The sequence below is a fragment of the Oncorhynchus mykiss genome, chromosome 4 (genome assembly GCF_013265735.2).
Source record: "Oncorhynchus mykiss isolate Arlee chromosome 4, USDA_OmykA_1.1, whole genome shotgun sequence".
Taxonomy (NCBI): domain Eukaryota; kingdom Metazoa; phylum Chordata; class Actinopteri; order Salmoniformes; family Salmonidae; genus Oncorhynchus; species Oncorhynchus mykiss.
The window spans coordinates 23,507,863-23,529,760 of NC_048568.1; the positions used below are offsets into that span (position 1 = coordinate 23,507,863).

The 21,898-nt window shown below is 41.8% G+C and overlaps 2 protein-coding genes across 3 annotated transcripts; one reads left to right on the forward strand and one right to left on the reverse strand.

Annotated features, from left to right (window-relative positions):
- The first annotated feature begins 1,209 nt into the window (after positions 1-1,209).
- Positions 1,210-17,663, forward strand: lin9 (lin-9 DREAM MuvB core complex component). Of its 2 annotated transcripts, none has more exons than XM_021600800.2 (15): positions 1,210-1,337; positions 4,461-4,493; positions 6,501-6,586; positions 6,929-7,033; positions 7,277-7,407; positions 7,495-7,620; positions 7,910-8,067; positions 8,212-8,345; positions 8,619-8,744; positions 15,319-15,420; positions 15,507-15,587; positions 15,708-15,833; positions 16,134-16,316; positions 16,415-16,512; positions 16,671-17,663. In XM_021600800.2, exons 1-15 carry the CDS (start codon positions 1,310-1,312, stop codon positions 16,774-16,776), a joined length of 1,623 nt encoding a protein of 540 aa, XP_021456475.2. In that variant the 5' UTR covers positions 1,210-1,309; the 3' UTR covers positions 16,777-17,663. The 2 variants fall into 2 exon arrangements, with proteins under 2 accessions (XP_021456475.2, XP_021456476.2); XM_021600801.2 differs by having other exon boundaries at positions 7,280-7,407.
- Positions 17,664-17,770: 107 nt separating this feature from the next.
- mixl1 (Mix paired-like homeobox) lies at positions 17,771-19,509 on the reverse strand. Its single transcript, XM_021600802.2, has 3 exons — positions 18,980-19,509; positions 18,661-18,872; positions 17,771-18,527 (listed from the first exon to the last, which is right to left on the reverse strand). The coding sequence occupies exons 1-3, from the start codon at positions 19,074-19,076 to the stop codon at positions 17,871-17,873; spliced, it is 966 nt and encodes a 321-aa protein (XP_021456477.2). The 5' UTR covers positions 19,077-19,509; the 3' UTR covers positions 17,771-17,870.
- Positions 19,510-21,898: the final 2,389 nt, after the last annotated feature.

Below are 21,898 nucleotides of genomic sequence, written 5' to 3' on the forward strand. Positions count from 1 at the left end.
GAGGCAGTAGGGATGACCAGGGATTTTATTTTGATGTGTGAAATGGACCATTTTCCTGTCCTGCTAAGCATTCAAAATGTAACTTTTGGGTGTCAGGGAAAATGTAGGGAGTAAAAAGTGTGTTCTTTTTTTTAGGAATGTAGTAAAGTAAATGTTGCCCAAAATATAAATAGTAATGTACAGATACCCCAAAAAACTGCTTAAGTAGTACTTTAAAGTATGTTTTACTTAAGTACTTTACACCACTGGCCAATACTAGTAAAGGCACAGTGCACTACATTTGTATTTTTTTATTCTGATTTTTCAGGGGGGGCTACAGCACCCTAAGCATCCCTACTTCCCGCAGCTATGGTTGATGAGCTTCTGCATGGTCCAGTAACTCATGAAGCCCTCTCATTAATGTATCATTGTCTTGTCAAGGTTAATTATATGGAGTTTTTTTCTTCCTTCGGACAGCATGTTTAAGGTTAGCTCTCGAGAACTACAGCCAGTTCCCCTCTTGGGTTCTCAGCTGAAGGTATGGACCACAGCTGGCTCCATGTGAACTACAATCTTGACGCTCTGTTTAACATTTAGAAACGTTATTAATCATCACTTGCGATACAGTTTTGGAAACCTTTGGAACATAACTTTTATATAAGCGAGAACAAATATTTCAAATACAAAGACAAACTTAGTGTACTTGTACTCAGTTTAGCAAAGTTGCACCAGGATTTGTTTTGAAACAGCATTGGCTACAATACATCCTCATCTTGCCCTCGCATTTCCATTTTACCATTCCATTCAATATTTCCTGGTGCAACTTTGATAAACTGCATACAGTAAGTGTATATTTTGTATTAAAAAATATATATATATATATTGCTCATATGAGGTGGATTTGCATTTAAACAGAGCATTTGGCCAGGGCCGGGCACTTGCCTCATGCAGCATAATAGCTATGTGGAATGAGTGTTAGTCATGTGCTGCTACGCAGTTGTGGGTGAACAGGGAGTACAGGAGGGGACTAAGCACGCACCCCTGAGGGCCCCAGTGTTGAGGGTCAGCATGATTGGATGTGTTGTTTCCTACCCTCACCCTCTACCATTTCCATGCCATATTGGCTTAGATAACTAAATGCATGTATTTGATTGCTACCCAATTTAAGCATCCCTTTACATAAACAGTTTACATGATAATAATAATGTTACTGTTTATTATCTAGGTGTAAACATAAATTCAGTCCATAAAAAATTGCCCTGCAGACACACTGTCCCAGAATGCATCTTGACAATATGGTCTTTGAAAAAAGCAGCGCGGCTAATTCAAGATGGCGGAGATGGACCAGCTAGACGAGAGTAAGTAATAACACGAATTTAACAAGACTTTTAAACTACCAATATAATTATGTGAGGAAATGTTTACTTTAGAACCTTGTATGTGTAACTGTTATTAACTGAATACTTGTCGCACTTTTTTCCTGAAGCGTTTGTAAACTAGTTTTCTAGACGCAAGCGCTAGTGAGCTAACGCTTGTTAGCAAGTTAGCTTGTGAAGCTAGCTGCTTACCGAGCTAACAAGCGTTAGCTCAGATTAGTACGCTAGCTAGCTGCTCTAAAAATAATTAGGCGATTGTCATTATGGCTAACTAAAGGTTTGCAGGCTTGTTTGTTGCCCGTTAGCTATCAACCCAGAAATCTAACGTTAGCTAGCTGAGCTTTGTTTGCTTACTTGATTTCTGAGTATTTGTATCAAACTTACTTAGCTACATTTAGCTAACTGTTAACGAGTTACATACATTAAACACTGTTTCCTAAAATACATCATTTGTATAGGTGTCTTGCTGTTTAAACATCTAAAAACAAATCGCCTATTCAGCAGTCTTATCTGTCAAGACACTGACAGAACAGCCCTCTAATGGGTGATGTGAGGGGTCATACTGCTGGCTAGTTGTCATATTTGTCTAGTAACTGTTCTAGCCACAAACTGCCAATTTCCTCGGTATTTAACAAACATCGATTGTAGAGTTGAAATATAAACTGTCAGACCACCTGCTATTCTTTCTATTTGTACCTAGCTAACTACCTTTGTCAATAATTGACCTTGGGTTATTGGGTTAATAAAGATCACATTCTCTCCAATGAGCATTATTTTACAGATGCCCCCGGGCTATATGGGGACTGCTGACTGGAGCTCATCTCCTCCTCACTATGAAACACCACATTTTTGGATTCTCACAAATATTACATTTTATTGACCTATGGGTTTTCTTATATAGTGCCTGTAGAAAGCCTACCCCCCCCCCCCCCCCCTTCAAAATAAAATGTTCACCTTTTGTTGATTTATAGCTGGAATAAATACATTTCCACCCCCCATTGATCTACACATCCTACCACACAATTTCCAAGTGAGAAATATTCTGGAATGTTTTAGAAAATCAAAGGGGTTGGACAAGTGTCCACCCCCTTTTAATATAAATCTTAAATTAGCTCAGCTGTAACCAATCACCTTAATCACACACCAGGTTATTTAGCCTCCACCTGTGTAGTTATTCGTGTGATTTCATGATGATTTCAGGATAAATTCAGCAGTTCCTGTATGTTCCCTCTGCTGGGTTGGACATTGCAGAGCAAACACTTAACCATGAGAACCAATAAGCTTTGAAAAGAACTCCAGGACAAAGTTGTTGAAAAGCACAGATCAGGGGATAGGTATGAAAATATTTTAAAAAGTCCTAAAATATCCCTTGGAGCACGGTCAAGATGATTTTATTAAGTGGAAGGTGTATGGCATCGCCAAGACCCTACCTAGATCAGGCTTTCCTTCTAAACTGGATGACTGAGCAAGTAGGAGACTGATCAGAGAGGCTGCCAAGAGTCCAAAGGCAACTTTGAAAGAGCTGCAGGCTTTTATGGCCAAGACTGGTCAAAGTCTGTAAAAAAAAGGGGGGGGGGCGGGGGGGGGATACCCTTGTCAGTTGCATAATGCATTCAACCGAAATGTGTCACACAATTTAAACTCCTCTGAATCAGAGAGGTGCGGGGTGGCAAGAAGGAAGCCATTACTCAAGAAAACCCACCTTGAATCCTGTTTTGAAGTATAAAAAAAAAAAGCAGTGTCAGTGTTGTGGTCTGACGAAACTACAATTGAAATGCAAAGCGTTACGTTTATCAGGATGAAGGGGAAAATGAATCGAGCAATGTACAGAAAAGTCCTTGAGGGAAAACCTGCTGCCCTCTGCAAGAAAGTTGAAACTGGGATGGAAGTTCACCTTTTCAGCATGACATCACAATGACCTGATGCAAACAGCCAAAGCTATAGTGGAATAAAAAGGTAAATGTCCCAGTCAGAGTCCGGATCTAAATCCAATCGAAAATGTGTGGCAAGACTTCGATTGCTGTCCTAATGAACTTGACAGAGCTTGAACCGTTTTGTAAAGAATGGTCAAATATCGCCAAATCTAGGCACTGACAGAACAAAAATTTTAAAAGTTCAAGGGGTTTAGACTTTCCATAGGCACTGTACATTCGGTTTATTGGGAACACCCATCTAGTACTGGGTCGGACCCCTCGTTGCCTCCAGATCAGCTATAATTCTTCTAGGAATGGATTCTACAAAGTATGACTTTCAAATGTTTCTCAGTTGGTATCAAGGGACCTAACGTGTGGCAGAATTTTTTTCCCCCACGTGATTACACCATCGCTACCAGCCTGTACTGTCGACACCATTTAGGATGGGGCCATAGACTCATGCTGCTTACGCCAAATCTTGCCATCATCGTGCCACAATGGGATTCGTTGGACCAGGCAATGTTTTTCCACTCAATTGTGTTGCTCATGTGCCCACTTGAGCCGCTTCTAGTTTTTAGCTGACAGGAATGGAACCCGGTGTGGTTTTCAGCTGCAATAGCCATCCGAGACAAGGACCGATGAGTTGTGCGTTCTGAGATGCCATACTGCGCCGTTATATGCCTGTTTGTCGCCCGCCTGTTAGCTTGCAAGATTCTTGCCCTTCTTCGACCTTGCTCATCAACATGCTGTTTTCGTCCACAAGACTGCCGCTGACTGGAGGTTTTTTGATTGTCACACCATTCTCTGTAAACCCTAGACACTGTCGTGCGTGAAAAGCCCAGAGGCCAGCCATTTCTGATGTACTGGAACCGGCGCACCTTCAACTGACCACAATACACATTCAGTCTAAGTCACTCGTTTAGCCCATTTGTAACGTTCAACCAAACAGTAACTGGATGCCTGTCTGCCTGCTGTATATAGCAAGCCATGGCCACCTGACTCACTGTCTGTAGGAGTGAACCATTTTTGTGAATGGCCACTGAGTATGTAAATCCAAAATCATGAATAAAGTCACTCAATCCTCAAACACCATCAAATGAGAGAAAGGATGAATAAGAATGCAGGATTTTGTTTAAGTGGAGGACAAATTCCATGTCAGTCTTGGATCATTCCCCTCTTCTCTTGATTGCAGGCTCTTCAGCAGAGGCGCTAGTCAGTCTGAAAGGTACTGTAGCTTAACACATTGCATTTATTATCCCTGTCTGTGTATGTAACCTATGTATTGCATATACTGCATGCCCACGTTGACTGTTTTTCCCAAAAGGTTGGAGATGTCAGTCCCTCATTGGATTAGGAGTCTTTAAAAGTCTGTAATTACAAGCTTAAAAATGCAACACACAGGTGATGTGTCAGACTCGGAACTAAGCCCATTTGAACTCTTAACTTGTCAATTGTTATAGTCTTAGACCATCAATGTGCTTTATTCACTGATGTCATTGTCTGATGTGGTAAGTATGTACTTATAAGTAGTTAACTCTCCTTTCCTGTAAGACTACTGATTGCAGAATACTTAATAGGAGAAATCAATAACGTGGAAACCAGTCCTTTCAGCTATGGCAGGGCTTGACATTAACTTTTTTTAGCCACTTGTCCTTTGGACAAGTAGGACTGATTTTGTTTTTTACTTGTCCGAAACCTCAAGTCACACCGTGGGCCAAAAAGGTGACAGGAAATTGTGTTGTATGATACAAGGAACCACTTCACAATAACATTCATTATTATTGACAATGGAAGGCTGCTGGTCTCTGATCCCATGTATAATACAGTATCTCCTGGTTATGTGTCCTTGAGCAAAGCGCTTAACCTCCTCCCCCCATAAGATACTGCACTGATAAGCTGTCAACCCTCCATCTGGAGAGCTACCAGGTGTGCATGCTTTGGCTCCAACCCTACTCAAAACACACCAGTCAGCTTATCCTGTTGAGCAGCTGATTTAAAACATTTGCCGTAAAAGCCTGCACACCCAGTAGCTCTCCTGGAATCTCTTGGAGGATGGTTGGTCACCCTGCAACATTACTTTTTATGTATTTTATAAAATGAGTTACTTGTCAATAGGGTTGGGCACTATCCATAACTTCATACTGTCCCTGTTGCCATTCTGGGATATATGGTATTAATGGTAGTAACACCATAGGCGTGCTATTTTTAAAATATTTTTTCAAATGTAAATAAAGACCCAAAAATGTCACTTAACAGAATTTTTACAAAATGCTAACAAGTAACGTTACTAAGGAATCCCCATAGCGGATGCTAGGTAAACACGGAAGTCCAGAGAGGACATAAGAATAAATGTGGGGCATTTTAAGCTACGAACAATACTTTTCCAGAATTACATGGCCGGTATTGAATAGAGGAGAATCATAGCCAATTTTGAGTGCTTGAGGGACAGTTTTACAACTGGAGTAAGAAGCAATGGTTTCATCAACTGTCTGTCTGCCGTTTGCGGATATACACGAGTGCCGCAGGAAAGTTATTTTAGGATATCGGACATGACAATGACATTCATACATGCTAATAGTTAACTAGTGAGAACCAACTATACAATATGTTTTGAATTGGCCATCTAGTTAGTCTGTATGTCATTATTTTACCTGCTGCACAAATGGCTCTCCCTCTCCTCTGGCAACTGCCCGCTGGCGCAACCAGGATTTTCATTGCTGACCAAAAATGTGCTATAACTGGGCAAATAACTCACTAATTAGCAATGAATATCAACAAATGTGCACACGCGGCTCGCTATGATCTCAAAAATGCATCTCGCGACTGCATGATTGAAAGACCGCCCATGCCTGTCAATGTAGGCAGACCTACAGTAATTATACTCCGATGCAATTTGAAGAGATTGGGAGGACAGTGTGCAACACATTGCATCCAGAGGATACTGATCCAATTCTGATTGAAGTAGCCACATTTGATTTTTTTGTTGCGTGATTTGGATTTTTTGCTTGTCCATTTGGACAACCTTATTGCATTGTTTTTGTCTGACAATTTATTAACTTTCCCTGGGCAAGGGGAAACGTGTAATTTTGAACCCTGTATGGTCATGAAGTAAGAATACTAGGAAAGGAAGACATTTCAGAGTTTTGTGAAACAAACAATGAGAGAGCAGTGGTGATTTGTAAGATGCAAGTTTAATCTATTTTTGATAACGCCATATTTTGTGCATCTCCAGAGGGCAGTCTGTCAAATACTTTGAATGAGAAACAAACAAAAGCTCACAACACGAGAGGAAGACACACCTTGGTGTCCATGGAAACGGTGAGTTGGCCAATCTAGCACTTCATCACATCTATCCTTTGAAACTCTAGGTCTCCTATCGATTTATCTGGTGACTTAATCACTGTTAATTAAGTGGACACTGATAGTCTTATCAGAACTTCCCATTAGCAGTTTGTCCAAGTTACCCTCAATGTTATGATTTGCACGATCAGTTCTACCTTGAAACTTAATTTTTGTTCTAAACAAATCAGTGCCCCTGTTTCATCATAGTATTGCTTATGGCACACGCCTACCCCATCTATCTGCACATTTGAAAAACATTTTTATTAAGCATTGACATTATTCTCACCGATATGCTGACCCTCCTGTCCCTGTGTCTAGCCCACACGGAGCTCCAAGAGGAGCAGACTGTTCAGAGAGGAGGAGGAGCAGCGCCTCCCATCCAGATCCCCTAGAAGGAGCCAGAGGGTCACCTCTGTACCCCAGGTATAGCTCCGGCTCACACAGCTGGGCAAAGCAAACCCTGTTGCTTCTGTAAAATAAATGCCTTGCTTTTGGCCAGCATCGTTGTCCTATCCCCCTCTTTGCAAATACACTACCTTCTTTCAACTCAGAGGTGACAGCATTGCCTCCTATAGATCAACTACTATAGCTCAGGATAACCCAGATGTGCTTTTGTAAACTATTTGACTTCATTATTGTTAATTTGTTTTGATTGTTTTCTTTCAGAAGTTTGCTAATGTGACGACCCCAGATAAGAAAGTGTCTCAGAGAATCGGGCTGAGGTTGAGAAACCTTCTCAAACTTCCTAAAGCACACAAATGGTGCATCTACGAGTGGTTCTATTCTAACATAGATGGGTAAGCTACACTACCACGACAGCTGTATAACTTAAACACACCCAGTGTGTAATTCCTTTGACCTCTGACACCTTTTCCTGCACCCAGACCTTTATTTGAAGGTGACAATGACTTCTGCCTGTGCCTGAAAGAATCCTTCCCCAACCTGAAGACCAGGAAGTTGACCCGCGTGGAGTGGGGTACAATCAGGAGACTGATGGGGAAACCCAGACGGTATTGTTCATTATTACAGCACATTCTCTTTTTAAAGACTGACCTTCCAAATCTGGTTTGCATTAATTTATTTTTCTGTTTCCTTTTGAAGTGAGTAGATTGTCCCCATGAATATCCCGTTGTTCTTTTTTTAATTATTTCGAATCACCAATGATACATCTTATGGACACCATGGATTCTCAGGGAAATATCCTGGAATGTTAAAGAAACCTTCCTTGGTTGTCTTTCACGCACACCAAGTATACCAACTGTTTGTGTAAAATTTACTTAGTTAAATGTTCCCCTTTAGGTGTTCGTCTGCGTTCTTTGCTGAGGAGCGGACTGCGCTGAGGCAGAAGAGGCAGAAGATGCGTATGCTGCAGCAGAGGAAGTTTTTCGACGTGGCACACTGCAAAGACCTCCCCGACGAGATCCCCTTGCCGCTCGTCATAGGAACCAAAGTCACCGGTAAAACACTGTAGTGATGGCAACCGAAATGACTTGTTAAATACCAGCAGCCCCTACCCTAAAAGTAGCTATCAGCAAACCTGTAGTCATAGCACCCAAAGTCCCCTTTAAATCTCCAGATTAGATGGATTCTGTGTGTTCCAGCTCGTCTTAGGGGAGTCCATGACGGCCTGTTCACTGGGCAGATCGATGCCGTGGATACGGGCGCTGCCACTTACCGTGTGACCTTTGACCGGAATGGGCTGGGCACACACACCGTGCCTGATTACGAAGTGCTGGTACGCCTGGTCTTCATTACTCATTCAGCATTGACATGTTAGAATGAGGGATTCTGACCTCGGCAAACATCAAACACACAGAGAAACCGGAGTCTGTCCATTACCAGCAGTGCTGTTGTCAACTTAAAAAGCAAAACATTTAGAACAATCCTTCAATCACACACGCTACATGGAAATCACAAGGGAACAAGAAAAAGACGATGCAATAAATTACTTCCTGCTGTATTACCAACGATATGGTTGATTTAAATCTGTTGTTTTTCCCCCCTCCAGAGTAATGAGCCCAACGAGACCATGCCCATCTCAACCTTCGCACAGAAACTGAGACCCTCCCGCTTCCAAAACTTCATGACCCCTCCCAGAGTGACCTACGCCTCCGCCACCACACCAGTCCTCATGGTAAGAAGGAAACGGTGCACATTGTACAGTACCAGTCAAACTTTGACACACCTACTCAATACGGGGTTTTTCTTTATTTTTACTATTTTATACATTATAGAATAGTGAAGACATCAAAACTATGAAATAATACATATGGAGTACTGTACTAACCAAAAAGTGTTTAACAAATCAAAATATTTTATTTGAGAGAATTCAAATTGCCACCCTTTGCCTTCACTCTTGGCATTCTCTCAACTTGCTTCATGCAGGGATGCAAACTAGTCACCTTTCGGTGAAATTCGCCTCAAAATAGGTGACCTGCGTGATTCGTGATGAGAAAAGTTTGTGCGGGGGTGCTTTGGATCACTACTGGCTGTAAGTGAACGAGTGATGCGCCTTTGGAGCAATACTGGCTGTATCCAAGGTTCAGCCAATCGTTCACATAACAATAGAATGCAGCACGCTACTTAAGAGAGACACGACAACCAATGTGCTAGTTACGGCATCAGCGTATGCTGAAAGAGCGGAGAGTGGAATGGCAATTTACCAATTACAGCAGGGCGTCCCCTGAACGATAACAGAGGTAGGAGATAAGCCTGACCACCGAGATGGGGTTGAAAAGGTGATGAACCGCACTTCATGCGCTGTAACCGAAAAACACCTGGCATTTGGAAAATTTGAGCTGAGGGAGAAAGTGTGGCGGAACAAGTATTGTTTAGAGGTGAAAGAAACACCTATTTAGGCGAGGTGCTGGCTAGCGGAGGGGAATGCTTACAAAAATAAAGGAGAGCCGCACACTCTAGGAGCTCAGGTGCAAAAATATTTATGCCCAGCGTTTCGACAGACAAGCTGTCATCATCAGGGTATAATGACAAACACTGCAGGATGACTCATTTATATAGTGTCGACACACAGGTGTCCGTAATCATGGCCGGGTGTGGTCTGATATCATTGGTTCATCCTCATATTAAAATAACATACAAAAAACATAAATGGATAGCGTACGATCATAGATACAATTTGGCTACATACGCCTACAAACATTTACAATAGCAAAATAACGTAGAGACGAAATCGAGTGGTTTTCTTCCAAAAAGTTGGCCGCAACTGGGTAAGTTGAGTTTTTGCAGCTAATGGTGCTACGATGCTCCGAGATGCGTACTTTTAAATTGCGCTTTGTTTTATCCACACAATTTTATCCACACAAAAGGACAAGTTATAAGATAAATAGCACCCTTAGTGGAGCACGTGATGACACCTTTGATTGGGATCTGTTTCCCTGTTTGGGGGTGTTTGAAGGATCTACATTTATAAGTGTCATTACATTGAGCACAGCCATTACACTTGTAGTTTCCATCCGTTAGGGGTGCAAATAGACATTGTGCAGGGATATCTTGGGGTGGTAAATCAGAGTTTACCAATTGTGAGATTTCTGCCCCGTGAGAATACGAACAAGGGAAAGTATCGGTAATGTGTTTTCAGACCATCATCGGATCTTAGAATGTGCCAATGTTTGTTCAGAGCACTTTGAATAGCGGGTAGTTTGTTTTTGCTAGACTGACCTTGAAAAAGGTTGTCTCGTTTTGGGACAAGTATTGTTAAGTATATTGCTACAGTAGCTAGATCGAAGTTGACGTTGGCTAGCCAGAGAAATGTTGAGCAATATTAGCCAACTTAACTGGACACACAATTGAGTTTATGGTGTGAAAATTAGCTGGCTAATAAGGTCAGGCAGCTAACGTTAGCTTGTCTGATGTTGTAACCTAACCATTCGCTATAGTATTAACTGGTATACGACTCCTTGCCGATGTGCCGAAAGCGAGGGGGGATTATTAAATGTTTTACTCTGTGAACATTATTTTTGCACACATGTAGCCTTGTGCACTTGATCGACGTCTACTATAGTTGCAACTATAATAGAGCAAAAATAGAATTCCTGGTTCATTCTATTTTCACTTTAAAACTTCTTATGGCTAGGCCTCGACAATATTCCGCTGAAAAGGCAGCGCGCAAAATTCTAAAATATATTTTTAGAAATATAACTTTCACACATTAACAAGTCCAATACACCAAATGAAAGAAACTTCTTGTTAATCTACCCATCGTGTCAGATTTCAAAAAGGCTTTACAGCGAAAGCACAACATATGATTGTTAGGTCAGAGCCAAGTCACAAAAACACACACAGCCATTTTTCCAGCCAAAGATAGGAGTCACAAAAAGAAATATAGATCAAATGAATCACTAACCTTTTGATGATCTTCATCAGATGACACTCATAGGACATCATGTTACACAATACATGTATGTTTTGTTCGATAATGTGCATATTTATATCCAAAAATCTCAGTTTACGTTGGCGCATTACGTGCAGTAATGTTTTGCTTCCAAAACATCTGGTGATTTTGCAGATAGCCACATCAAATCCCAGAAATACTCATAATAAACATTGATAAAAGATACAATTGTTATTCACAGAATTAAAGATACACTTCTCCTTAATGCAACCGCTGTGTCAGACTTCAAAACTTTACGGAAAAAGCATCATCTGAGCTTGGCGCTCAGAGCCCAATCCAGCCAAAGAAATATCCGCCATGTTGGAGTCAACAGAAGTCAGAAATAGCATTATAAATATTCACTTACCTTTGATCTTCATCAGAATGCACTCCCAGGAATCCCAGTTCAACAAATGTTTGATTTGTTCCATAAAGTCAATAATTTGTCTATATAGCCACTTGTTGTTAGCGCGTTCAGCCCAGTAATCCATCTTCATGAGGCGCGAGCACTAGGTCCAGACAAAGTCGAAAAGTTCTGTTACAGTTCGTAGAAACATGTCAAATGACGTATGGATCTTTAGAATGTTTTTAACAACTTCAATAATGTTCCAACCGGAGAATTCCATTGTCTGCAGAAAAGCAATGGAATGAGAGCTACCTCTCACAGGAACGAGCATCACGAGCCTGTGGCACTCTGCCAGACCACTGACTCAAAGAGCCCTTATGAGCCCCTCCTTTACAGTAGAAGCCTGAAACAAGTTTCTAAAGACAGTTGACATCTAGTGGAAGCCTTGGGAAGTGCAATTTGACCCCATAGACACTGTATTCGGTAGGCCAAGCTTTGAAAAACTACAAACCTCAGATTTCCCACTTCCTGGTTGGATTTTTATCAGGTTTTCGCCTGCCATATGAGTTCTGTTATACTCAGACATCATTCAAACAGTTTTAGAAACTTCAGTGTTTTCTATCCAATACTACTAATAATATGCATATATTAGCATCTGGAACTGAGTAGGAGGCAGTTTACTCTGGGCACGCTTTTCATCCAAAAGTGAAAATGCTGCCCCCTATCCTAAACAGATTAACCACTTTATTTTACACACAGAGACTGATCATGTAGATCCTATTATTTGTTGTTTAATTAGTTAAAACCTGCATTTCCCCTTAGCAGGGATTCTTTTCTTTTTTTTTTGCAAGTTTCAGTACAACAAAACAAGTTGCCTTTTTGGGCCATCACCAGTTTGCATCCCTGTTCATGAGGTTGTCACTTGGAATGCATTTCAATTAACAGGTGTGCCGTATAAAAGTTAATTTGTGGAATTTCTTCCCTTAATGCGTTTGATCCAATCAGTTGTTGTGACATGGTAGGGGTGGTATACATAAGACAGCCCTATTTGGTAAAAGACCAAATCCATATTGTGGCAAGAACAGTTCAAATAAGCAAAGAGAAACGACAGTCCATCATTACTTTAAGACATGAAGATCAGTCAATCCGGGAAAAGGTCATTAACTTTGAAAGTTTCTTCAAGTGCAGTCACAAAAACCAAGCGCTGTGATAAACTGACTCGCATGAGGACCGCCACAGGAAAGGAAGACCCTGAGTTACCTTTGCTGCAGAGGATACGTTCATTAGTTACTAGCCTCAGAAATTGCAGCCCAAATAAATGCTTGAGAGTTCAAGTAACAGACAGATCTCAACATCAACTGTTCAGAGGAGACTCTGTGAATCAGGCCTTTGTGGTGGAATTGCTGCAGAGAAATCACCACTGAAGGACAGCAATAAGAAGATGCTTGGTCCAAGAAACACGAGCAATTGACATTAGATGGGTAAAAAGTTATCCTTGGGTCTGGAATCCACGTGGCTTCGTGAGATGTGGTGTGGGTGAACAGATGATCTCCATGTTTATTTCCCACCGTAAAGCATAGAGGAGGAGATGTTATGGTGTGGGGTGCTTTGCTGGTGACACTGTCTGTGATTTCATTTAGAATTCAAGGCACACTTAACCACCATGGCTCCAAAGCATTCTGCAGCAATACGCCATCCCATCTGGTTTGCGCTCAGTGGGACTATCGTTTGTTTTTCAACAGGACAATGACCCAACACACCTCCAGGCAATGTAAGGGCTATTTGACCAAGAATGAGGGTGATGGAGTGCTGCATCAGATGACATGGCCTCCACAATCACCTGGCCTCAACCAAAATGAGACGAGTTGGAATGCAGAGTGAAGGAAAAGCAGCCAACAAGTGTTCAGCATATGTGGGAACTCCTTCAAGACTGTTGGAAAAGCATTCCTCAGGCTGGTTTAGAGAATGCAAAGCAGTCATCAAGGAAAAGGGTGGCTACTTTGAAGAATATAAAATATATTTTGATTTGGTCATGGGTGAACCTCAGCCACGCTCAAGGTCCTAAACGATATATCCCCCATCGATAAGAGACCTTACTGTGCAGCAGTATTCATCAACCTGCCTAAGGCTTTCGACTCTGTCAATCACAACATTCTTATTGGCAGACTCAAATGATTGTTTAAATGCCTTGTTTACTCAAATGATTGCCTTGCCTGGTTCACCAACTACTTTGCAGACAGAGTTCCGTGTGTCACATCGGAGGGCCTGTTGTCCGGACCTCTGGCAGTCTCTATGGGGTGCCACCGGGTTCATTTCTCGGGCCGACTCTCTTCTCTGTATACATCAATGATGTCGCTCTTGCTGCTGGTGATTCTTTAATCCACCTCTACGCAGACGACACCATTCTGTATACCTCTGGCCCTTCTTTGGACACTGTGTTAACTAACCTCCAGACGAACTTCAATGCCATACAACTCTCCTTCCGTGGCCTCCAGCTGCTCTTAAATGCAAGTAAAACTAAATACATGCTCTTCAACCGATCGCTGCCCACCCGTCCAGCATCACTACTCTGGACAGTTCTGACTTAGATTATGTGGACAACTACAAATACCTACGTGTCTGGTTAGACTGTGAACTCTCCTTCCAGACTCACATTAAACATCTCCAATCCAAAATTAAATCTAGAATCTGCTTCCTATTTCGCAACAAAGCATCCTTCACTCATGCTGCCAAACATACCCTGGTAAAACTGACGATCCTAGACTTTGGCGACGTCATTTACAAAATAGCCTCCAACACTCTACTCAACAAACTGGATGCAGTCTATCACAGTGCCATCCGTTTTGTCACCAAAGCCCCATATACTACCCACCACTGCGACCTGTACGCTCTCGTTGGCAGGCCCTCGCTTCATACTCGTCACCAAACCCACTGGCTCCAGTTTATCTACCAGTCTATGCTAGGGAAAGCCCCGCCTTATCTAAGCTCACTGGTCACCATAGCAGCACCCACCCGTAGCATGCGCTCCAGCTGGTGTATCCCATTGGTCACCCCCAAAGCCAATTCTTCCTTTGGCTGCCTTTCCTTCCAGTTTTCTGCTGCCAATGACTGGAACGAACTGCAAAAAACACTGAGGCTGGAGACTCATATCTCCCTCACTAGCTTTAAGCACCAGCTGTCAGAGCAGCTCACAGATCACTGCACCTGTACATAGCTTATCTGTAAATAGCCCATCCAACTACCTCATCCCCATACTATATTTATTTATCTTGCTCCTTTGCACCTCAGTATCTCTACTTGCACATTCATCTTCTGCACTTTTTACCATTTGTGTTTAATTGCTAAATTGTAATTACTTTGCCACCATGGCCTATTTATTGCCTTACCTCCCTTATCCTACCTCATTTGCACATGCTGTATATAGACTTTTTCTACTGTATTATTGATTGTATGTTTGTTTCTTCCATGTGTAACTCTGTATGTGTCCGAACTGCTTTGCTTTATCTTGGCCAGGTCGCAGTTGCAAATGAGAACTTGTTCTCAACTAGCCTACCTGGTTTAAATAAAGGTGAAATAAAAACATTTTTTAATACTTTTGATTTTGTTAAATACTTTTTTTTGGTTACTACATGATTCCATATGTGTTATTTCATAGTTTGATGTCTTCACTATTATTCTACAATGTAGAAAATAGTAAAAATAAAGAAAAACCCTTGGATGAGTAGGTACGTCCAAACTTTTGACTGGTACTGTAGTTTCATCACTTCTAATCATTCATTTCTGAATGATGTCATCTGGGATACTGGTTAGGTATTGTCTTTACAGTGTTATTTGTGATAATTTGAGATCACTGTGAATGTTACATGTACTTCTATTGCTATAACATGATTATGACTGACCCTTTGTCTCTCAATTTAATTCAATGTTGCTTTGCTTATTTGCCATTGGAATTTACACATATTCCTGTGACAGGACAATGATCCCCTCATCAGCCAGTCTCCATGGAAAAACAAACTCCCTGGAGCGGACGGAGACACGCTTGGAGGGTTCCCTGTCAAGTTCCTCGTCCAAGTGGTCAGTCTTCCTATCTTGACTCTGCTTCTAGGATAATAGAGCATAATGTGAAGGTAAATGTCCCACTAAGAATCTCTCCCTCCTAGACGAGGCTCTCCAAGATCCTCATGATCAAGAAAGAACACGTCAAGCACTTGAAGGATATGAACGCAGAAGCTGAAAAACTGGTAGAGTCTCAGAAAATACTAAATCCGTATTATGACAGAATATGTTCCTAACAGTTTATTCCATCATAGAAATTGTAAATATATACAACTTAACATTAAATTGTGCTGTGTGTTTTGTAGAAGTCGTGCTCGATGCCTATAGGCCTAGAGTTCCAGAAGCGTTATGCCACCACAGTACTGGAGCTGGAGCAGCTCAATAAAGACCTGAACAAGGTGCTGCACGAGGTCCAGCAGTTCTGCTACGAGGTGACGACACACTGGCACATCTTTCGGTCTAATCTCAGTAAAGGGGCTATATTTTGTCTTGCAGCTAGACGTGTAACAGATCGCCTTACCTCCGAGTGTATTTAGCAAGAAGGCATGAGACGAGCAAAACATCACCAATAGTCATTTTTAGATTATCATCAATGAAGGCTGTCTAATGACGATACACTGATAAATTGCATATTTGTTTCCAAAGCTTAAATGAGCATCTTTCTCTTTGGCTGGTCCCAGAACAGTTTATACAAGAATATGAATCGACACATGTCCCTCTGTCCTCTCCAGCTGGCCCCAGATCAGGGCATGGCTCCTGCGGACCGGCCCACAGAGCTGCGTCAGCGCTGTGAGGAGGAGGCCAAGGAGATGGTGCAGCAGACCAACACCCTCCGTGACGACCAGCAGTGCGTCTCCAACGCCAGCCTCACACACCTCATCTCAGGCCTCACTGCCTTACTGCTGCAGATCAAGGTTAGTGATGATGATGATCAGATCAGATCATGGTGCGCGCACACAGCATCACAGCACTACTCTATTTGTTTGCCTGAGCATGTATTTGTTTGTTCCAGTGTCTGGCTGAGGGAGGAGATCTGAACTCCTTTGAATTTAAATCACTCACTGACTCTCTGAATGACATAAAGAGCTCAATCGACCCCTCCAACCTCAGGTGAGTGCCTCTACAGTTCACATCCAATCTGCCCAATATTTCATCCTATTTAGCACTATGCGAGGAGATGGGTGACTGTGGTGGAAGACTTCAGAGGAAGGAATAGAAGATGGTGGGTGCATGTTCACCTGGTCTTAATGTTTGTCTTGCCTTTGCAGTTGCTTCCAGAACAACGTAGAGATTCACGTAGCCCATATCCAGAGTGGTCTGAGTCAGCTGGGAAACCTACACGCCTTTGCAGCCAACAACACCAACACAGTCTGAACACACACAAAGAGTGCGGCCTGGTCAGCATCAACTAAGTGGAACATGCACACTATCTCGAGTGACTGTGAAAGAAGAGGTCGGTTTGTGGCCCCCCTGACTTTCAAACAAAAAGCCCCCACTGAAATGATCTGGCTCAACATGTAGGCTGTTTCGGAGGTTGTGGGGAAATATCCTTACTTTTCTCACAGCTGTCTGTCATCCACCTTTGATTTTATTGTATATATGTCTTTGAAAATGACTTGTTTACTGTAATGAACACAGACAAAATGTCATGTCAAACCTACCCTGGTCTATAGACTAGACTTTGGTCACTGCAAGAATTCACAACACAATTTCTGTTGTAGATTTATTCTATGGTCTCATGTGCCAAACAGTACTTCAAGCAGTTTCTATTATAATCCATATTTATTTTTAAGAGTTGGTGATAAAACAAGATTTACCATTTGGAGCTTCCCTTTGTGAGTCAATGTTTTGTGTTCCTTTACTCCACTGGTAGTAAGCACAGGGTAGGCTAAAGAATGTTTTGTAAAATTGTTTATTGTAGATATTTGTACAATACCTTTGAGTACTCTGATTTATCGTTAACATTTCTGTAACATACTCAGAGATGGCTTTTGTAATTGTGTGCACTGAAGAGATTTTTTTTGTATTTTTGTAAAATGAGAATTCTGGTTTTTGATGCAGTTGACTCAAATTGATTGGCAGCCTCGAATATGGCATTGTTGAAGCATCAGACTGACATGTAACCCAAATTCAAACAATACTAAGGTGATAAATGTTTGTTTCCAGAATTTCTCCAGTCACTTTTTGTTTTGTAAATCTGTATATGGGAATTTGTACATATTCCTTGCTCTCATTTTATATTAAACATATAGCCAAGAAAACTCATGATTTTGTGACAATTGATACGGATCAGTGGGGGGAAAAATGACACAGCGGGGATAGATTAAATATAATATTTTATTTGGTAGCCTGTTTGAAAACGAAGACAATCAAAATAATATACAATAAATAAGTATCTTTATAACAAACTTACATCCGTTCATTTTGAAGTGATGAACCCATCAGTCAATTTCACATTGACAGAAAATTCACATGAAGTCACCAAAGCCAGACATGGCACCGTTTTCCCACTCTGAATCCGAATCAGAAAACTCTTGAGCCTTGCTAGCACGAATGGGAGAGAAGTGGCCAAAGTTATCAGGTCTGGTCTTAACCTGAGGATGCTGTACCTGGCATGCGATATGCTTTGGAGAGGACCTGCCTAAGTTGTTCTGTGAAGGAATAGGAGGGATAACAACTTTCATTTCGGGACCTATGGTCTTGTTTGGGGGAAAGTTGTCATATTCAACCAGGACATGTTTTGTACCTTCACTACCGCTTATGTTGCTCTGGGACTTAATGTAAAGTCCATTTCCCTTGTGATACGGATGAACGTTGTTGCACGGAACCGCAACGCTCAACTCATCTCGTTCAATTTGCTCAATTTTTCTTGTATTCCCATTTATGGATGCATCGTCAACATACGGGATAGTTGAGTGTTCGTAGTTACCAGTTTTCGTGGGTAGTGTAGTCTTGGCTTGCGTTTCTTCCGTCCGGCTGTGGAGTGGTGGTCTGAAGTTGGGCATTCGGTGATGGAGTTGCGCGAACGGGGTCACGCGGGCGCTGGCGGCAACACCATTGAGCTTCATAGACATGGACGACCCTTCCAGGCGACGGGATTTTGCGCGTCGGTTCTGGAACCACACCTGTGGGAGATAACGTCCTTTAACGTTTTCTTCGCATTTCAAGTTATTTTTTTGTGGGTAGGCCTAGAACATTTTGCCCATGGCAGTTTGCCAAGATTTATCATGGAAACAACTTGTAAATCTGGTGCCTTACCTGAATTCTGGACTCTGGTAGGCCGGTGAGAGCCTCAAGTCTCTCACGAAGGAATATGTCAGGGTATTTGGTGTCGGAGTATACTTTCTCCAGCACCCCAATCTGCTGCTGGGTGAAGTTGGTTCTCTTCCTTCGATGGGTCATACTGTCGGCTCTCTGTAAAGTGGCGTTTGGGGAGTTGAAGTAGTTTGCCCTATCCGCAGCACCATAATCTGTCAAAAACAAGAGCGATGCAATGAATGTAAAATGTAACGAAGGTAGACAGTAAGATTTACAGAGAGATTGCGCTTAACCTGTGCGTAATTACACTGTAACCAACCTGAATGCAGCATGCTATTCCTCTCCATGTGTCCTTCGGGGTACATCGGGAATTGAGTTAGGTCTCCTACCCTCAGTTTTCCGTGGACGGCTGACATATTACTACTCTAGTCTATTCCCAGAATCTGACTGACCACAACCGCCTGATCCCCGGTTTTATATCCGCCCTCATCTCCTTGTGATCAAAGGTGACGTCGGAATGTGTGAACTACGAGGGCAGTTAGCGGCGGCTGGCACTGGAGACGAACATTGTTCCTAGCGCGTCTGATGGCTGGAGAAAGGTGTGAATCTGCGACACCCTGAACGGTAGTGTGCACAAGGTCGCTTGAAAAGGTCTACATGTCCAATACACAACTTGAGAAAGCATTTATATGCTTTTTGAAGAAATGGTGGTCCCCTTCTGAAGCAGTAGTCTTCAAAGAGAGGATGTGAAAGGCTTCCACCATGCTGAGAATTACAGAAATATTTTTTACCTTCATTTAACTAGGCAAGTCAGTTAAGAACAAATTCTTATTTTCAATGACGGCCTAGGAACAGTGGATTAACTGCCTTGTTCAGGTGCAGAACGACAGAATTTTACCTCGTCAGCTCTGGGATTCGATCTTGCAACCATCCGTTTACTAGTTAGTACAACGATCTAACCACTAGGCTGCCTGCCGCCCATAATTATGGGTCCATACCTCTATATTCAGCAATGATTCCATTTTAACGGTAGCTGCAAACATTTGTTCACTTTTAAAATGTTGTTGTTTAGCCTATTTATTTAATCTTATATAGGTTAATAAATGTTTTATTTAACCTATATCTCTGCAAGTCAGTTAATTAAGAACACATTGTTATTTACAATGATGGCCTACCAAGAGGGGGGGGGGGGGGGGGGGGGGGGTGGCTGGGATGAAAAAAATATATATAGGACAATACACACATGACAAGAGAGACAACACAACACTACATAAAGAGAGACCTATAAGACAACAGCATGGCAGCAACACATGACAACACAGAATGGTAGCAACAAGACAACATGGTAGCAGCACAAAACAGGGTACAAACATTATTGAGCACAGACAACAGCACAAAGGGCAAAAAGGTAGAGACAATACATCACGCAAAGAATGTCCATGATTGAGTCTTTGAATGAAGAGATTGAGATATGGTGATGGAGGCAGTTTCAAACCAGACCTACATGGAAATATACACTATAGTAAAATGTGTAGGCCTACTTTCAGTTGACCCAGTGGGTCTTGTGAATGATCATGACGAATCATACCTCTATCAACAAAGAGCATGTCAATACACAAACCCAGATCAAAGGTGGTCATGAGGGTATGTTTGAGGTGAATGGCCTGCCTCCACATGGGCAATAGGAGGTCAAGTCAAGAGGTCAACATCAAACTCACACTCATCCATGTATGTGTACCAGTACAGAAATAGATGATTGAATGTATTTAACAACTTTGTTACAAATGCAGTTACCCTAAATCTGAAATAATTATGCATGAATTCTGAAAAATATTTATCGATCCATTTCACTTGGGCCCCCAGACAAGACATTGATTTGACATTGGATTCAAATGTGCTTGTGATCGAGTCCTATATATTGCAGCACTTCACAAGCCAGGCTTTGTCTGAGGGTTCCAACTCCATTTGGTTACTGTCTGTCTGTGAGCCTCTAGAGTGTTACATTGGGCTGTTGAGGTTCCTGATCTTGTGTAATGGCCTGGGTCAATGTTCTCAGGCTTCTTCTTGTGCATAACCTAAAGTCTTCGTGAGGGACATATCTCAGATGTTTCAAAACGTCTCAGATCATGTTTCTTTTGCTTGCAAATCTTTGAATAATTCAAATTTCAGATACCCAAAAATTACAAAATTGGTGTTCTGCATCATGCAAGAGTCAGACACCCCAAGGCTAGAATACTTTGTCTGCTTTTGATGCAGATGTAGACCACACAGCCGTATGTAGGCTAACTATTCACAACAGACCTAACTGTCATACATTAATTAGGTTGTGAAAGTGTTTCGTAATGAAAAAAAAGGAGGACCATGAAGGGAGATTTAACAATTGTGTTCATTCTTGTTGACTGTATGTCTAGCATAGTCAAAGACTGACACTGACCCTACTGCTGATAAGATCTGTTAAATTAGATTAAAGGCTGGAGAAAGTTGATTAACTATTTTTTCTTTCAAACATCAAACAGCAGAGAGCGGCTGGCTGGTCAGAGCATCATGCTCAAGGCAGTGATCAGCTGAGCTGTGATAGGAGGCAGCCTTTGTTGATAGACCCATTAACACCCTGTCATCAGACAGACTGGGAAATGGACCACAGAGATTTACAAGGAAATGTCATGCATCTTGATGTTCTGTTGTCTATTCTATTTAGGCCTGTAACCTGTGGGTGATGACATAGGATGGTAGGATTCGTAGCCACTGCAATTCTTGATCTAAAACAGTACAACCAAAAGAGGACAGTTAATGTAATTTTATCCAAAAATTCTTGAATGGGGTTCATTTGGATACCTATTGCTTTTGGGGTAGGGGGGCGGGGGATTCGTAGGACTGGAAGTGTGTGTTGTGTCGTTTACGCTTTCCAGTTTGAATGGAGATGGACATTTGGGAGGTCTGGTTGCGGGAAATCGAATTCATAGCCCCAAGGTTCCCAGGTAGAAATCTTCTAAAAGCCCTTACAAAAAAGATTGCATATATATATATATATATATATATATATACATATATATATAAAACTGCAAACACACACTTCCAGTCCTACGAATCCCCCGTCCAAATATTTGCAGCATATTGCAGTTACTCTTTCTGCAATATTTATTTCGTAAGGGAGAATCTCTTTCCACCATTTACCACAGCCACAAAGTAAAAAATGGCTATATAGTAAACATTCCTGAAAACAAAAATTAGCTTTTTG

Coding starts and splice junctions, on each gene's coding strand:
- lin9 (XM_021600800.2), top strand. CDS start 1,310: ATGGCGGAGATGGACCAGCTAGACGAGA. Junction 15,421..15,506: donor TCAAGTTCCTCGTCCAAGTG/GTCAGTCTTCCT, acceptor TCTCCCTCCTAG/ACGAGGCTCTCCAAGATCCT. Junction 16,317..16,414: donor CCTTACTGCTGCAGATCAAG/GTTAGTGATGAT, acceptor TGTTTGTTCCAG/TGTCTGGCTGAGGGAGGAGA.
- mixl1 (XM_021600802.2), bottom strand. CDS start 19,076: ATGTCAGCCGTCCACGGAAAACTGAGGGTAGGAGACCTAACTCAATTC. Junction 18,873..18,979: donor GAATAGCATGCTGCATTCAG/GTTGGTTACAGT, acceptor TGTTTTTGACAG/ATTATGGTGCTGCGGATAGG. Junction 18,528..18,660: donor TACCAGAGTCCAGAATTCAG/GTAAGGCACCAG, acceptor TATCTCCCACAG/GTGTGGTTCCAGAACCGACG.